At 39.4% G+C, this 19,262-nt stretch overlaps 1 protein-coding gene across 2 annotated transcripts in view; it reads left to right on the top strand.

Moving 5' to 3' along the window:
* SKAP1 (src kinase associated phosphoprotein 1) overlaps positions 1-19,262 on the top strand; it is a 327,149-nt gene that overhangs the window by 67,693 nt on the left and 240,194 nt on the right. For both annotated transcript variants that reach the window (XR_014821186.1, XM_013979973.3), the window contains exon 3: positions 13,308-13,333. Coding sequence is in view for 1 of the 2 variants with exons in the window: in XM_013979973.3 (XP_013835427.2) it covers positions 13,308-13,333 (26 nt within the window). In the remaining variant the exon portion in view is untranslated. The remainder of the gene's footprint in view (positions 1-13,307; positions 13,334-19,262) is intronic.

Here is a 19,262-nt window from a genome sequence, read left to right as displayed (position 1 = left end):
CCTCGACCTACGCCACAGCTCAGGGTGACGCCGGATCTTTAACCCACTGATGGAGACCAGGGATCGAACCCACATCTTCATGGATCCTAGTTGGATTCATTAACCATGGGCCATGAAGGGTACTCCCTTATTTCTGTTTTTAAAGATGAGGAAGCTGAGGCTGCAGCTACAGTCTCACAGCTAGAAGACGAAAGCACTGGAACTCCAGCCTTTGCCCGTCATGGGTACTGTGTTTCCTTCTCCATCAGCACTGAGGAGAATGGGTCAGGGAGGAGCAAGAGGGCAGGTAGACCACTTGGGACGTGGTTATATTGCTCTGGGTGAAGTTCGAGGGCTTAAATGAGTTCAGTGCCTTTAGAGATGAAAAGGAGCTAGACTGAAAATGTTTAATACGTTTTCCCTTAATGGGAGTCGAATCTCCAGGTCGTAGTGATTGATGGGATATATATAGTAATAGCGAAAGGGGTAAAGGATGACTCTGTTGGGTGGATGGAGATGTCAGTCCTTGAAACAGGGAACATGAGGTAGGTAGTCCCAAACCTCTTTGGGACTTTGGAAACAAAGGACAGTCCTGAGAGAGAAGAGTAGAATACCAGTATCTCCTGCTTTTAATATTTTAATTGATTTTTTAAAGTATTCAATGTGCACAGACACTGTTGTCAAGTCTTTGGCCAGTGGTTTCTTCCTGGCCAGCCTAAGCTCTGTGGGCATGCCCCTCTAGTCTTCTCATACTTTCTTGCCCTTTCATCTTGCAAGCCTGGAAAAATTCTAACCTTGGGTCAAGGCAGCTGTCCACCTTTTCTGACCTTATACTTGGGCAGCTAATCAGTGCTAGAGAAAAATCACACAATTGGATGGAGTTCCCGTCTCGGCTCAGTGGAAACAAATCCAACTAGTATCCATGAGGCCTCGCTCAGTGGGTCGGGGATCTGGCATTGCCGTGAGCTGTGGTATAGGTCGCAGACGTGGCTTGGATCCTGCATTGCTGTGGCTGTGGTGTAGGCCAGCAGCTATAGCTCTGATTCAACCCCTAGCCTGGGAATCTCCATATGCCATAGGTGTGGCCCTAAAAATCAAAAAAAAAAAAAAAAAAAAAGAAAGAAAGAAAAAAAAGAAGGAAAAAGTACGCAATTGGATGGCCACCACAGTGAATTTTAGTCTCCAGCCTCAGCTGAACCCTTAATGATGCCTGGCAGTTATTTCACATGCCACATATCAGCAATCTTTTCAATTTTCCTCAGTGTTCCTTCCCCTGCAAATCTTTAGCAGTCTTCACCTCATCCCATCACCTCTCACTCTTGCTCCATATCATAGCCTCTTTCACAAGATAAAACAAAGATTTTTATGTTGGAACCCAGATAGATTCCTGCTCTGCACCCTCTTTAGACATGTCCACTTTGGGCCTCGGCCGCCTGCTCTCACAGGCCTGGCCCCTCTTCCTGGCCTCCTCTCCACCCTGGGCCTGGCCTCTCTGTGCCCCTCCCCTCCCAGGCATCTTCCTCTGTGTGATCCCAGATCCACCCCGCAGCAACTCTTATCTGTGGGCAGTAAGATAGGTTCTGGAATTAGCCATATCTGGGTTCTTCTGGCCCCAATTTTTTCCTTGTGTGTGATTTGGACCAGTCACATCACCTTTGCACAATTTTGCACTATTCCAGCTAAATTGGCCCACAGTTCAGGCTTTCTGTGCTCTTAGTCCCTCATGGAAGATGGGGCAAATAGCGGAGATTTGTTAATATTTGGGAAAATGAATTCAGTATTCATAACTTGAGATATACAGGGTATTTCGACGTGTTCATGTTCACAAACCCACGCTGCCCAGAGGAGCTCTAGGAAACTAGTCCAGCTTCAAATTTTTTGGATAACATTTGCTCTCAAGTGAATAAAGTGACTGTGTTCGTAAAGCAAATATCAAAGGAGTTTTCAAATGAATATCACATTTTTGAACCTGTTCCTGATTCTGCACGAGGTAAACTGTGGTAGCTCCACACTGTGGATTTTTAAACTCTTACGGTGCAATCGGATAACCTCTCCATGCTTTGTTTTTCTCATCTTCAAAGTGAGGGGATGCTAGAAGTTCCTGTTGTGGCTCAGTGGTGACGAGCCTGACTAGTATCCATGAGGATGCAGGTTTGATCCCTGGCCTCCCTCACTGGGTTCAGGATCTGGCGTTGCTGTGGCTGTGGTGTAGGCCGGCAGCTGTAGCTGCAGTTTGACCCCTAGCTTGGGAACTGCCATATGTTTAAAAAAAAAAAAAAAGTGAGGGACTGGATTAAATTATGTTCAATGCCCTTCCTGCTATAAAATTCAATGAGTATACGGCCCACAGCCACAGGGGTAGTCAGTCACTAGTCAGATAACTAGGAATCTTGGTGGTCCAAGAGTAGCTATTAACCTGCAGCAAGCAAAAAACCAAACAAATTAGGTTTTAAGCAGCTACGGTGACAAAAATGGCAGGGCAAGAGCCAAAGATAGTACAGATTAAAAATGTGTTAATCAGCTGGAGTTCTTTGTGTGTGAGTTCTGCTTTGTTTTCACTGAATACACAAGTTTCAGAGAACTAGAAGACATCTCTGACTTTTCTCTTGACTCTCTATTCCCAACCTTCCTCCACATCTATTATGAAATCTCTTGTCTTTCTCTTGCTCTCCAACAGTTTCCTAAACTGCTTCCCACATTTTCTCTCGCCTATTCAGGCTGCACATTTCTGCTGGATTTGATCACAGTGGACATTATTCCCTATCCTTAAAAACAAGCAAACCAACCAACCCTTCATTTGCTCCCTTGTGTCTATAGAAAGAAAAAAAAATTTAACTCTGACCTGACAGAGTCTTTTATTTTGCCTCAACATACCTGGCTAGCATTTTTCTTTAATAGTTTATTGAATTGTGTTGGCTATTTCATGTAGGGAGTATGAGGATTGTATAGTCATATAACCATGATTCGTGGTATAAATGCTAGAACAACAAGAAGAAATATTAGAGTGCAGGTTTCCAGTAGTGAAAGAGCATAATCATTGAGCTCGCAGATTTCTTTTTATTTCTTTTTTTGGCTTGTTGTCTTTTCAGGGCTGCACCTACGGCATAGGGAGATTCCCAGGCTAGGGGTCCAAACCCGCCTACACCACAGCTCACAGCAATGCCAGATCCTTAACCCACTGAGTGAGGCCAGGGATCGAACGCGCCACCTCATGGTTCCTAGTTGGATTTGTTTCCGATGCACCACAATGGGAACTCCAAGCTCGCCGATTTCTTACTTGTTAGTATCCAGAGTGGATGTTGGATTGACCATAGCAGAGATTTCATGTGGTAATAGTGTTGTAGAAGACTCTGGTGGTGAATAGGCTTTTGTTTCGTGTTTTGCTTTTTAGGGACACAGTTGCGGCATATGGAAGTTCCCAGGCTAGGGGTCAAATTGGAGATGCAGCTGCAGGCCTAAGCCACAGTCACAGCAATGTGGGGTCCCAGCTGCGTCTGTGACCTACACCACCAGCTCATGGCAATACCAGATCCTTAACCCACTGAGCAAGACCAGGGATTTAACCTGCATCTTCATTGATACTAGTTGGGTTCGTAACCCGCTGAGCCACAACAGGAACGCTGTGAATAGGGTTTTATTTAATTAATTTACTTCGTATTATTTCTTTTTTATTGTCTGGGAATAGACTTGTGAAAAAAAATTTTTTTTGTCTTTTTTGTCTTTTTAGACATAAAAGACATAGCCCACAGCCGTGGCATGTGGAGGTTCCTAGACGAGGGGTTGAATCAGAGCTGCAGCTACAACCCTAGGCCACACCCATAGCAGCGTGGGATCTGAGCCACGTCTGTGACCTACGCTACAGCTCATGGCAACACTGGATCACTAACCCACTGAGCAAGGCCAGGGATCAAACCCATGTCCTCATGGATACTTAGTCGGGTTCATTAACCACTGAGCCATGATAGGAACTCTTAAGAATTTTTTTTTAATTCATGGATAATATTTTCAACATCAGATAATGTTGCTTGCTTATTAAATAAAAGTTTAATTATGACTGTTGTGTTTTATAAGAGAACATTGTGCTGTCTTTTAGGGTGGGTTTCTAAAGGTTATGGATGTAGACTCAAGATCACAGAAATGTTGCATCCCCCAAAAGAACCCAGGACTTTCTTATGACAGGTCCTTCTATTACTTGAGTTATGTGCCTGTTATGTGTTATGTTGAGTTATGTGTCTGTTGTTACTGTAATATTTGTTATTTATTATCTTAGATTGACATCTCTTCATGTGAAAATATCTCTTATTATAGACTAGATTGTAAGCTTCTTGCAGGCAGACACTAGGTCTTATACTTTTGATGGACTGAAGGAACTGGGACCAGAGTGGGTACCACTCCCAGGGACTATCCCATTCCTGCCCAACTCTTTCTTTTTTTTTAAATTTCCCCAATACATTATTTTTTTTCTACTGTACAGCATGGTGACCCAGTTACACATGCATGTATACATTCTTTTTTCTCACATTATCATGCTCCATCATAAGTGACCAGACATAGTTCCCAGTGCTACACAGCAGGATCTCATTGCTAATCTGTTCCAAAGCCTGTCCAACTCTTTCTAAGGCTGGTTATCCCACCCTTGGGTCCTAGGCCTCTGATGTCTCCACCAGAGACTTCCACCAGGTGGTGCTATTTTCCCATTTCTGTCCTTGGGTGTCAAGCCTTATCCCCCTTTGCCCCTTGCCCATCCCTTCTGCAAGGTAGTAAAGTAGATGAACACTGGTAGTATAAAGAGAATTTGAAACCAAGTGAATCTTTTCAAGTGAAAAAAAGAGGTTATAGGAAGTATGTATAGACTATTGGCATTGTTTAGAAAAGCCATTTCCTTGAGTGTAAATCAGTCTTTACCATGCGGCTCACTGTTCAAGGTCAACTGCAAGGGTTTTCCTAGTCTTATTAACTTGCCATTGAAATGCTGCTCAACCACGTGTCCGTTTGAATTCCATGATTCCATTTCTAATGCCAGGATAACGCTTCAGTGTTAGTCTTTTCAGTATGTTTGGAGACAGCCATTACCAGAAAACAGGGATGGTCACAAGGGAAAAAGAAGTCTCTGGACTTTGAGTCTGGCAGACAGCCTATCCATTTAGAAGGCACCACTGTTTGGGTACAAAAACTAAGGTTTAGATGTGGGCATCTGTAAGTCATCAAGAAGAGGTTTGATTTTTTTTTTTTAACAGGTGGTTTACCAAGGCAGGGAATATATGATGCACTTTAAATTTCTGTAAGTCACAGGTAAAATAACGCTTTTAATACCATAGTTGCAAAAAGCATTCATCTAGATGTTCTCGATTTACAGCACACAGATGTTGGCCTTTGCATAGCTAGTTTTATAATGCCATTACACATCTATTCTTCTAACCCAAAGAGTCTTATTGTTTTGGAGGGGGAGAGTTAATTCACATTTTTGGAAACCTAATGATGTTTATGAACGCTTCCTCAAGTAAAAGGAAACAGATAATAGTTTCCACGTATAACTTTATAAAGGGAGTTCATGAATCTCCCAAAGCTCAGCATGGACTCCACATTAAAAACCTCTGATGTGACTTCCCCCTGCTACGAGACTGTCTGACAGAACAGTTATACCTTCTCTTAATACTAGATTTTTTTTCTATGTTACAACCAATAGAAATGCAGTTAATATGAAATTAAGAACTTAGCCTTTATACATTTAGAATGGATAAGCAATGAGGTCCTGCTTTATAGCACAGGGAACTATATTCAATCACTTGTGATAGAACCTGATAGAAGATAATATGAGAAAAAATGTATATATATGTATGACGGGTCACTTTGTTGTACAGCAGAAACTGATAGAACATTGTAAGTCAGCTATACTTTAATAAAAATAGAAAATAAAGAGATAAAAAGAACTTGGGCTTTGGAATCAAGCCAACCTGTATACAAATCTTGGTTGTACCACTTAATAGCTACGTGATCCTGATCAATTTGTTTGACCTTCCTGAGTCTCAGTTTCCTCATCTGTAAAATGGAGATAATAATAGTACTGACTTCATAGGATTATAATGAATATCAAATAAAATAATATATAAAAAACATATCCTAGCACAATACCTAGCATGTGTTAAGTGCTGGATATGTTTTTTAAATTATAATTAGGAAACTGAATTATTTTTTTCTTCCTAGGTATTTCCAATAATATGAGGATAGTTATAGTCGCTTGTCTTATCTACTTCACCAGGACTTATCTAATTAACTGGCCGAGGAGTGGTTAAAGCCAGCTAGTTAGATTTTTTTAAGTTGTTGTTTTAATCTCAATAACCATGTTCATTGGTTAGCTCCTGCAATCAAGAATTTGACACCCATCTTCAAGCCCCAATCTAGTGATTAAGGGTCAATAGCCTAATTTTTAGGAGAAATCTAGTGTTTTGTGAATCTTGAGTGGCAGACTAGAACACAGTATGATTGCAGTTTGAAAGATACTGAAATATAAAGTCAAAAATGACATGATCATCTCTATAGATGCAGAAAAAGCATTTGACAAAAATCCAACATCCATTCATGATAAAAACTCTTACCAAAGTGGGTATAGAGGGAACATGCCTTAATATAATCAAAGCCATTTATGACAGACTCACAACCAATATACTCAATGGAGCGTTCCTGCTAATATCTGGAACAAGATAAGAATGCCTGTTTTCACCACTTTTATTCAACAGAGTATTGGAAGTCCTAGGCACAGCAGTCAGACAAACACAAGAAATAAAAGGTATCTAAGTTGAAAGAGAAAAGGTAAAATTGTCACTCTGTGCAGATGTCATAATACCATATATAGAAAACCTTAAAGACCCCACACAAAAACTACTCAAACTGATCAATGAATTTAGCAAAGAAACAGGAAACAAGATTAACATTCAGAAATCGTTTGCATTTCTGTATGCTAGCAATGAAATATTAGAAAAGGTATGCAAAAATACAATACTTTTTAAAATTGAACTCCCCCAAATTAAATACCTAGGAATAAATCTGACCAAGGGGTAGGCAAAAGATTCGTATGCTGAGAACTTATAAGACATTAATCAAGGAAATTAAAGAGGATTCAAAGAAATGGAAAGATACTCCACACTCCTGGATTAGAAGAGTTAATATCATTAAAATATCATACTACCCCAAACAATCTACAGATTCAGTGCAATCTCTATCAAATTACCCATAACATTTTTCACAGAATTAGAACAAACTATCCAAAATTTTATATTGAATCAAAAAAGACCCAGAATTGCCAAAGCAATCCTAAAGAACAAAAACCAAGCAGGAGGCATAGCTCTCAGACTTCAGACAATATTACAAAGCTACAATAATTAAGACAGTGTGGTACTGGTACAAAAACAGACATACAGACCAATGAAACAGAATAGAGAACCCAGAAATAAACCCAGACACTTATGGCCAATTAATCTTCGACAAAGGAGGCAAGAATATAAAATGGGGAAAAGACAGTCTCTTCAGCAAGTGGTACTGGGAAAACTGGACAGCTGCATGTAAATCTGTGAAACTAGAACACACCCTCACACCATGCACAAAAATAAACTCAAATAGCTCAAAGATTTAAACATAAGACAAGATACCATAAAACTCCTAGAAGAGAACATAGGCAAAACATTCTCTGACATCAATTCTGCAAATGCTTTTTTTTTTTTGGTCAGTCTCCCAAAGCAATAGGAATAAAAACAAAAATGAACCAGTGGAACCTAATCAAACTTACAGGCTTTTGCACAGCAAAGGAAACCATTAAAAAAAAGACAACCTACAGAATGGGAGAAAATAGTTTCAAATGATGCAACCAACAAGGGTTTAATCTCCAAAATATACCAACAACTCATACAACTCAACAGCAAAAAAAACAAATAACCCAATTGAAAAATGTGCAGAAGATCTGAATAGACATTTCTCCAAAGAAGACATACAGATGGCCAACAGGCATATGAAAAAAATGCTCAACATCACTATTATTAGAGAAATGCAAATCAAAACTACAATGAGGTACCACCTCACACTGGTCATAAGTGTGCAGATAACGAATTCTGGAGAGGGTGTGGCAAAAAGAGTACCATCCTACAGTGTTGGTGGGAATGTAAATTGATACAACCGCTATGGGAAACAGTATGGAGGTGCCTCAGAAAATTAAATATAGAATTACTGTATTATGCAACAGTCCTACTCCTGGGCATATATCCAGACAAAACTTTCATTGAAAAAGATACATGCACCCCTGTGTTCATTGCAGCACTATTCGCAAGAGCCAAGACATGGAAACAACCTAAACGTCCATCGACAGATAAATGGATTAAGAAGATGTAGTACATATACACAATGGAATATTACTCTGCGTAAAAAAGAACAAAATAATGCCATTTACAGCAACATGGATGGAGCTAGAGACTCATACTAAGTGAAGTTGGAAAGGGAAAGACAAATATCATATGATATCACATATCTGGAATCTAATAAACAGCACATATGAACCTATCTACAGAAAAGAAACAAACTCATGGACATGGAGAACAGGCTTGTGGTTGCCCAGGGGGAGAGGGAGGAAGTGGGATGGACAGGGCGTTTGGGGTTAGTAAACGCAAACTATAGCATTTGAAGTATATAAGCAGTGAGATCCTGCTGTATAGCACAGGGAACCATATCTAATCACTTGTGATGGAACATGATGGAGGAAAATGTGAGAAAACGTGTATATATGTGTATAGCTGGGTCACTTTACTGTAAGCAGAAATTGACAGGACATTGTAAATCAACTATAATTAAAAAAAGAAAGATACTGAAATATATCTGTAGATAGACCATATCTATTTCATCCATGGCACTAGGGAAAAGGACTATTTACAAAAGATATTCAATAAATCTATGTTGACTGAATTGTTACAGTAGTAAAATGTCTTTGGAGAAAGACCATTTTTTGCTGAGTCTTTTTAAGTGAGAATGAATATATACATATATATTGTCTTTCTAGGGCCATACCTGCAGCATATGGAGGTTCCCAGACTAGGAGTCAATTCGGAGTTGTAGCCGCTGGCCTACGCCACACCCACAGCAATGCCAGATCTGAGCCACGTCTGCAACCTACACCACAGCTCACAGCAACGCCAGGTCCTTAACCCACTGAGCAAGGCCAGGGATCGAACCTGCATCCTCATGGATGCTAGTCATGGATGCTAGTCAGATTTGTTTCCCTTGAGCCATGACGGGAATACCCTACATTAGATTATATTTTTAAGACTTTCCTCCTTAACTTCTTATTAGAGTGCCTCTTCTGGAACTAGTTGCTAGAAAACTTGTCCGCCTCATTCACTAGGTTTGTAACCATGGACAAGTTATCTCACGTCTTGATGCCTCAGTTTCCTCATTTATAAAATGGGCGTAATAACGGGGTTAGAGTATGGAAGAAGTCAGTTAATATAAGAGAACTGCATAGAACAGTGCCCAACACTGTGTTCCAAAAATCTTATTATTATCATATTATCATTGTTATTACTACTGCTGCTACAGCTGCAGCTGTTTATCAAGACTCCCTCAGTATGGTGGGTTGCTTTTATTTGTTACACCTTCCCCTAAACTAAAGTTCAATTACAACCTCTTTAATTTTAAAACAAAAATAGCAGCATTTGTCTTGCAGGTTATGTAACCCTAAATTTTCAAGCCTCTATTCTGTAAAGTAGACTAAACCTTGTGAAATCTTATTCTTCCATTTTCATTTTTGGAGGCACAAGTAAAGATGGATTTCTTTTGACTGAATGTGAAAAATCATCATCATCAATATGGTTGCAGCATTTTTTCTCAGCTCCTTCGTACTCATCTTTTTCCGGTTCCAGATATCATTTGCATGGACCTGATGATGTTGCGGATGGATATTGCAGAGGAGTGATAGCTTTCCTTTCATATTGAAGCTGAAGCTTCAAAGAGAAGATTAAAGGAGTGTTTGTTATCTATCTGCACAGGCCTGATATGAAATTCTCTGAGGCTTTTAAGATAAATACAACTCTGTGTGTGCGTTTGCATGCTTGCTCTTCTATATACTTCTATTGTGGTCTTTGTATTTTGGTTTAAAATTTCTAGTTTCAGACTTGTTGGAGTCTCTGGCTAAGGGATAATTGTTTTCAGAGTGAAGGAGAAGAATTAGAAGATGTTGGCCGGATTTGACTAAATGCCTCCTAAAGAGTGTAGAATTCTCTAGTGTGGAATCATCTTTCCAGAGAATGGGATCAAGGCCATCGTAGAAGATATTTAACAAGACAAGATCAAGACCTTAAATGAGTGCAGCAGAGAATGATCCATGGCGCCCTCCAGCGAGGGATGAGATTGCTCACCTTTTGGCCTTGTCTTTTAGAAGTATGCTCTGTGAGCTGTGTGTGCATGTGCACACCAGCGCATTTTAACAGACTTTCTCTAGGGTTGCAACGTAATTAAAATTTAGAGCAAGAAGAGAGGGAAAGGCGGTAGGTTTCCAGGATAGTTTCATAGGTTCTGAGAAAGAAGGAAACTACCATTCTACTTCATGTCATTCCACATCAAGTTCTATATATGACTTTTATGGACAGAAATGTTAAATTACAGCATCACCAAAGATGAAGCAGATTATGCTATTTAACATTGACTAGGAGTTCCTGTCGTGGCGCAGTGGTTAACGAATCTGACTAGGAACCATGAGGTTGTGGGTTCGATCCCTGCCTTGCTCAGTGGGTTAAGGATCCAGCATTACCGTGAGCTGTGGTGTAGGTTGCAGATGTGGCTCGGATCCCGCATTGCTGTGGCTCTGGTGTAGGCGGGTGGCTACAGTTCCAATTGGACCCCTAGCCTGGAACCTCCATATGCCGAGGAAGCGGCCCTAGAAATGGCAAAAAGACAAAAAAAAAAAAAAAAAAAAAAGACTAGATAGACCTGATACTTTATTGGGTTAAATTTAATTCTTTCCCCATAATCAGCCTTCTTAAGACAGAGCTACTGTTGGTAGAAGCAATATACTTGGTATATGTGAACTTGTAACATTTTCTTAATTAATAAGAGAAACCAGGAAATCAGGGTACTTTACAGTAGGTAGAGAAGGGAATTGAAAGATGTGTGTGAGCTATGTGGGGTTTGTGCAGGGAGGTGGGAGGAGCAAACAAAAGAAGAGGCTAAGATCATTACTGACCTATTTCATCTGTTTAACGATTTGCCAGGAGTTGATCCCTTAACTGCCATGGCATGCCTTGGTTTTTTCTGGATCAATAAATGAGAACAACACTTGTTAGTAAAGTTTTTGCTGTTGCCATCATTAACATTTTGGAAAGAGGAGTGCACACACACAGTTTGCACTCCCTCATTTTTACATATATCAAATTAGAGGTTGGGTAATTATTAGAATTGGAGGTCAAGGTAATGCCTTAAGAGAAGATGGAAAAATAGGAACAGAAGATGGAAAATGGCTCCCTCCTTTGCTGATCTGCTTGATTAGCTGTGTTTTACAGAGAGGAGTTTTACGGAAAACTTCTCACAGTGGCCAGGTTCCGTGGGCAGCTGCACTGTCTGCTAGGCTGAAAGGGACTCATCATACTCATGTGTGTGACCCGTTTGAGTTACAGCCAGTTCCAGTTTACATATGCCCTTATGTCGACACGGACGTCCTTTCCCCCCCAGTGTTCCACCTTTACGTCTCTCACCCCTTCCTCCTCTTATTGCCTCTCGCCTTTGCCGCTGAAGACGTCAAGAGCTGTCCTAAACTGCTCCTACCCTCTAACCCAAGCATCTTACATTCTTTCACCTGATTGCCCAGAACTGTCCTGGGAAAGGGAAAGGAACAAGAAAAGCCAACTGTGAGGTTTCTTCATCACATTCTCTTCCTCACCTCTGCCAATTCCCACAAATTCAGGTGGATTATGGCCTCTCTGCCCCCCGCTGATCTCCTTTCTCTCCATTTTCTGAATTTTTATCTTATAAAGAAATAACTTCGATCCTCGCCGGGCTGATGTTCCTCCCTAAAGCAGCCCCACCTTATTTCAGTCAGGTATGTACTGAAATCTGCGCCGTTATCACCAATATGTTACCCTTTTTCCTAATCTTTTTGGGGTTGTAAGTCCTTTTCAGAATTTGATAAAAAACTGTGGGCTCTCTCCCTAGGAAGAAATGCTTCTATACACATATACACCCCTGAGAAGTCAAGACCAGGATAGAAAATTATTCTTTGTATTTAGTGGCATGGAGGTCACAGTGTTCATAGGAAGAATTAACATGTGTTGACTCTAAGCAAGATCGGAGTGTGTGGAGGAGTGAGTGGGAGGTGAGGAAATAAAGAGAAAATCTATAGATAACACTTTTGAAACTTTCACTGTGACATGAAGGGAAAGGACAGTGGATGGAGGATGTGACGGGGGTGGCGGAGGGCTTGCTTTATTTTTATATGAGCATAAATGCTGATGGAAAGGGCCAGGTTGAGAGGAAGAGGTTGAATATATATACAAGAGAAAATCAATATAGAATAATATAAGGTTCCTGTGAAGGCAGGAGGAAATGGAATCCAAAGTGCAATAGACTTTTGTGGGTAGCCACCATATAACATTGCTTCTATGGGGTAAAAAAGCAATTTAGATTTCAAATAAGTGACTTACAAATAATCCTTTCCGCCACTGCTGTTTCATTCGTTTTGAAACTTTGAGGGTTGTCAGCCTTGCCAAGCATTTCCCAAAATAAAGGAGGAGATAGAGTACTAGAGTGGACAGCAGGAATCCCAGTCTTGGCTCAGACACTAACATGTTAGATGACCTTGAGTCAGTTGTTCATGCTTCCCTTGTAAAATTAATCATTTAGGCCTCGAAGGTATTTGGGGATGTGTTGAGTGGGGTGGGGGTGGGGTTAGTTGTCATTAATAATTGGAGGTGCCACTAGTTTTTGGTGCCCAGGACCAGTGATGCTGATTGTCCTGTAATACATAGGACAGCTTGTTATACAAAGAATTGTTCTGTTCAAAGCCTGCAGAGCTTCTGATGAGACACTCTGGACCATGGCTAGGTAACCTCTTAGACCTTTCCATCTCTCAAGTCCAACTTACCTAAGGAGGTACAATGAGTTAAATACCCTTTCAAGCCTTTAAGAATCTTTCAAATCTCAAGGATAATGCTTTGGGTTTTCTTTGAGTAGGTCGTAGCTTTGGCTAATTGTTGACTATTTAGGAAGCTTTTTGGACTGGGTGCTGTACCTACAATATGCCAACCAAGACTGAGAAATACAAGGTTTACTTATCTCTATTCTTTTTCCTTGTATTTCAGGTACTTTTGGGATTTTCAGCCTCAAGGTGAGTCCTCTTTAACTGTTCATGGTTTTATTCTAAAAATGTATAGACGGTATTATTTACTTCTATCTCATCTAAATAAGCTTCTCCAGAGCCAGCCATTCATGAGAAAAGTTAGTGGAGTGTTTAATTAACCTTCACCCCGCTGGGGCCCCCTGCCCTGCTTTTTAGCAATAAGAGGCTCTGACACTTCTGCCTTCTGAATGGATTCGTGCTAGATTATTTTATAGAACCAAAGCTTTAATATATTTTTATTCCTTGAGCTTTGTTAGATGCCTACAGGAACCACTGGCATTCAAATAAGATGGTGGCCGAGTCCATAATAAAAGCCTTGGGAGGGCTCCAACTCAGCTAATCCTTCATTTGCTCCAGAAATAAATTCCAGTATGTTACCTTCTCGATCACAGTGCTCTTCTACACAGCCTGCCTGTCTGGCAGCAGAAAAATGTCAGAAATGGAGTAGTGTTGAAATTCCCACAAGAACAGTGTTATCACATTTTAATATGAGCCTCACTGCAGCCTCAGCGCGTCTAATTGCTTTCAAACCATTGTTTTCCTGCTTTTGCTTGATGAACCCAGCATCTGGCATGATTCTGAAATGTACAACAGTCAGCTGTGTGCAAAATTTTTTTAAAAAGACAGGACTAGAACACATTTTTTTTAAAGATACAAAATGGGAATTTTTTTCTGAATTCAGTTTGAGGGGTTGTTTTTAAAGTGTATGCATTCTTAATTTTTAGTACGCTGGTTGAGAATGTCAGAAACCTCCTGAATATTAATTATCTCAACTTATTATAAATGGGGGATTTTTATTTTCTCAGAAAATCACAGAGCATTTTAGATTAAGCTCACAAAAAGCTTTGTGAACTAGTTTGCTCTGTAATATTTTTAACCAATTGCAAACTTTTCCAATATTTTTTATTCTCTTAATATTGTCAATGTATCCAGTCCCAGTGAGCAGTAATATCTTTAAAAATTCAAATTGTGGGTAATGATACTTGTATTAAAATTTTAATTTTCCCAGTTCATACTTTCAAGTCTATATAAGACTTCCTTTAAAAGCAAACTTTAAGAAGTAAAAATCTTTTATTTGTAAAGCTTTTTAGTTTTTGTAAGTTAAAGTCGTAGCATTTGTAATATTTTAAATAACGTGATATGGTGTTACTGTATATCTCACTGTCCTAAAGCATTTATGGCTGAAAACGTAGATTGAGGATAGAGGATTACATATAATAATATAGCAGTTTGCTTTGCAAAATGTGAAATATGCTATTTGGGGAATGGCCGTATAGTTCAGGGTTTAACAGCTGTTAACCAAAATCCACAGGGGGCAGAATATGAATGTGAACTGGCAGAAATGAATGGAACTGTGAGGGTAGAATTAATTACTAAAGGAGAAATAAAGAATTAGTGTCAGAGATGTGGTATAGTAATGTGCTGAGAAGAGAAAATAATTTTGGAGCTTAACACAAGAGACTATGTGGGGCTAAAAAACAAAGCAGCACATCTTACCAGATTCTTGTATCTTCCAACATAGGGTACCTTCTACACAGCCTTTCACTCTTAGAAAGAGGTCACAGGTAGAGCAGCCAAGGGGACAATTGAAAAGAGTTTATTTGGAAGAGAAAACTGTATTTGCTTCTTGACAATGATTGGACAAATTCTTTGCTCATTTGGAAGTAAATGTAAGGAAAGATCAAGTCCTCGTGTGACTTAGCCCCAGCTTTGCTCCTCTTCCTAAGACATTTTTTTTGAGGTGAGACAGGAAGGAATAGCTTTTCCTTTGTTCCTTCGATCAGATCCTGGCTGATTGTTTGTTTCAGAAACTGGTAGGGTGGGTGGGAGCACCTTAGGTCTATCTGAGATGCTAGAGGACAATTCAAGATTATGGAAATAATAGAAATGTATAAGAGCCTTTTTATTTATGGCAGGATCCTTTGTGCAGGAAGATGATGGCAGTTGCCTAAATATACACCTGTGTTCTTCAGGATATTTGGACTAAAACAGAATCTGGTGCCCAGAAGGAAAATAGCCCTTAATTTTAAAAGAGCTCTTATTTATAAACCTCTTTATTAGCATACATTTAAACATCTGGTAACATCTGTGATGAGTTGGTACAATGTGCTGAAAAGATAATTTTTGAAGAAGGATGCTTAGGACAGCGGACGGCCTAGACCAAGAGAAGGATCACAAGTAAAGATTTTCTTATCCCTCATTCCATCCAATCCCAGGCTTAACGTGGTAGAGGAGTGACCCATGCATAATATTGGGGAGAATTTTCCCCCTGTTCTGGAGAAGAAACATGGCATAGTAGAAAGAACATGAATATTGAGGCCTGATAGACCTGGGTTCAAATCCCACCTGTATCATTTAGCTAAAGGTTCTGTGACCTTATTAAGTTGCTTAATTTCTGTGAACCTCAGCTTCCTTATCTATACATTGGGATTGTGCCAGACACTGTGCTAAATCCTTTAAATGCATTATCTTATTTAACCCTCAGAACAGCCCTATGAAATAGGTATTAATATACCCATTTGATAGATGTGGGTACAGAGACACAGAGAGGTTAAGATGTTCAAAGCCATGCTTCTCAAGGATTCTAACTTGATCAGTCTGTTTTTGTGTTTTGTTTGTTTTGTTTTGTCTTTTTAAGGCTGTACCCACAGCATATGGAAGTTCCCAGGTTAGGGGTCAAATCAGAGCTGTAGTTGTCCACCACAGCCACAACCACAAACCACAGCCATGCCAGATCTGAGCCGCATCTGCAACCTGCACCACAGCTCATGGCAATGCCAGATCTTTAACCCACTGAGGGAGGCCAGGGATCAAACCTGCGTCCTCGTGGATGCTATTCAGATTTGTTACCTCTGAGCCGTGACAGGAACTCCTAACTTGGTCAGCCTGACTTCACAGCATATACTCTTTTTAGAAAAAAATAACAGCTTTATTGAGATGTCATTCACATGCCATAAAATTCACCCTGTAAAAACAGACAAGTCAGTGCTTTTTAGCATAGTCGCTGAGTTGTGCATCCATCACCATTATCTAATTTCAGAATGTTTTCATCACCCCAGTAAGAAACCCCATGCTCATTAATAGTTCCAGAGCTCAATATTCTCATTGCTGTATTTTACTGTCTCATTGCAGGGTGGTCACAAGGGCTAGAGAAGTAAGCCCCTAGCACTGTACCCGGACATAGCATAGTTTCTGTTTATGGTAGTGTAATGGTAATTCTTTCCCTTACATTTTCGCCTAAATTTTCTTATTGGTCCACTATCAACTTCCTGAATGATGTTCATTAAAAAAGAATAAAACATAGGAAAAAACAAAACATAATCCGAATAATGTATTACTTTAATGTAGAAGGAAGAGAAATGAAAGAACTCTCTTAATGAGCTCAAGTATAATTAGAAAATATAGGAAAGACTTTTTATTTTTGAATATGATTGAGATTCCTTTGATAATTCAAGTCCCGCTTACTTTTTTGTGTTTTTTGGCCATGCCCGCACCATGCAAAAGTTCCCAGGCCAGGGATTGAACCTATGCCATAGCAGTGACAACACTGAATCCTTAACCCACTGAGTCACCAGGGAATTCCCAAGTCTTGCTTACTTTTGAAAACTTTTTTCCTACTTAATTTTTCACTTAAAGTTACAAAAGGAGTTGCCATCGTGTCTCAGCAGAAGGGAATCTGACTAGTATCCATGAGGACGCAGGTTCTGTCCCTGGCCTCGCTTAGTGAGTCGGAGACCGCGAGCTGTGGTGTAGGTCTCGGATGTGGCTCAGATCCCACATTGCTTTGTCTGTGGCATAGGCCGGGAGCTGCTGCTCTGATTCAGCCCCTAGCCTGGGAACCTCCATATGCCATGGTTGCAGCCCTGAAAAGAAAAAATAAAAAAAGTTACAAAAAAATTCATTGGAATCTTTGCCATGGAACTGTTACATTTCAGCAATCAGATATCTAAAACACGATATTGGTTGGATGTCTAAACAACAATATTAATTTTAACCTTTTAGATATGATAACAATAGCACTTGGCATTTAGCATACTGACAGTTATAATTGAATCAAAATTTCAATTACAGGGCAAGTGTTTACAGTCTAAATTTTGCTATAAAACATCTTCATGAATATTAGAAAAATTTCCCACCATGGATCCAGAGCCTAAAACAAGTGACACAATATTTATATAAAAATTTAAGAAAGACCATGGGACTATTATAAATACATATGACAAAATTATATTTTTTTTCTGTCCAGTGGTCACTCACATTACATTTGTGACAATGGTAAATATGCGCCAGTGAAATTTCTTGCCAGCTCGAAGATTCCTTGAGTATCTGCATGGGTGGTATAGAGGGTTTATGAGAAAATTATTTAGTATATTTCAATATGGAAACTTTCCACTGCATTAATTTTAAAAATCTTATTTTTAAATTTGTCAAATAAAATCGATGCCTAAAAACCTAGCTTTGCAAACTAGTGCAAAGTGAATTTTAAAAATGTTATTATAAAGCCACATTACCTGTAGATTAAAGGAGATTTAAAAGGCATATCAATTAAAGTGTGGATCTTATTTGCATCCTGGGTAAAACAAACTATAAAAAATGATATCTATGAGAGAATTAGAAATTTGAACACTGACCGGATATTTAATGTTAAGAATCTACTGCTAATTTTTCAGGTGTGACAATGGCATTATGTTTATTTTATTTTATTTATTTTTTTGTCTTTGGTCTTTTCAGGGTCGTACCCACGGCATATGGAGGTTCCCAGGCTAGGGGTCGAATCAAATCAAATCGGAGCTGTAGCCGACGGCCTATGCCAGAGCCACGGTAATGAGGGATCCAAGCCGCGTCTGCAACCTACACCACAGCTCACGGCAACTCCGGATCCTTAACCCACTGAGCAAGGCCAGGGATTGAACCCACAACCTCATGGTTCCTAGTGGGATTTGTTTCTGCTGTGCCACGACAGGAACTCCATGTTTATGTTTTTCTAAAAAGAGTCCTTGTCTTAAAGAGGTGTGTGCTGTAATATTTAAAGATAAAATAATAGATTCTAACATATTATTCAAGATAATATGGGAGAGGGAGAAATAAATGGAGGTAGGGGTATAGGTGAAATAAGATGGATTGTAAGTTAATTCCTGTTGAAGCTAGATGTTGTGTACATGGGGGTTTATTACAGTGTTTTGCCTACTTTTGTACATTTTTTAAATTCACCATGATGCAAAGATAAAGAAAAAAATCTAAGTTGAGATTAATACAAATGTAGCATTCTTTTCTTTCCGTTATGAAACCTGGTACATTAATGCATAAAATACTGTATGTATCTTGGATACAAAAATACATAAATTAGTGAGGGTTTTTTTTTTTTGTCTTGGAAGTTTTTGTTTCACGTTTAAGGAACGAGGACGAGCTTTGAAATCAGACCTGAATTCAAATCTCAGCTCCTCTACTAACAAGCCTTGTGAGCTGTGGCAAGTACCATAATCTTCTCATCCATAAAATCTTGCTGATAATATCTCCTTCACAATTACGATGAGTTGTGATGAATTATGATGAGATGATGAACACATGAGGAGTGCCTGCCACTTGGTAGGTACTTACTAAAGTGGTAGCAAGAATTATTTTTATGTTCCAAAGTAGAGCGAGGCAAGGAAATTGATGTATGGAACTTAGATAATGTATATTTCACATATCTTTCCATAAAATTCATCCATTCCAGGTGAACCTTGGTCTAGAGCCATGTATATATTTGTGAGGTTTGCATTTAAAGAATGTATGTGCAGACTTTTTATTGATAGGCACTTCAGAGGTTAGATTTATGGGCTTATGGCTCTGTAATGTCTGAGACGTTGAATCGAAGCATGGATGTCACTTAACTTCTCGTCTCTTACTATCACATACTTGGAGCATGTAGTTATGA

Source organism: Sus scrofa, chromosome 12, assembly GCF_054392235.1.
Source record: "Sus scrofa isolate SSC_HxYL_T2T_F1_AM1 chromosome 12, Sscrofa_HxYL_maternal_Yorkshire_Landrace_v2.0, whole genome shotgun sequence".
NCBI classification, from domain to species: domain Eukaryota; kingdom Metazoa; phylum Chordata; class Mammalia; order Artiodactyla; family Suidae; genus Sus; species Sus scrofa.
Note: the sequence above shows the minus strand (reverse complement) of the source record. Positions and strands in the feature narration are given on the sequence as shown.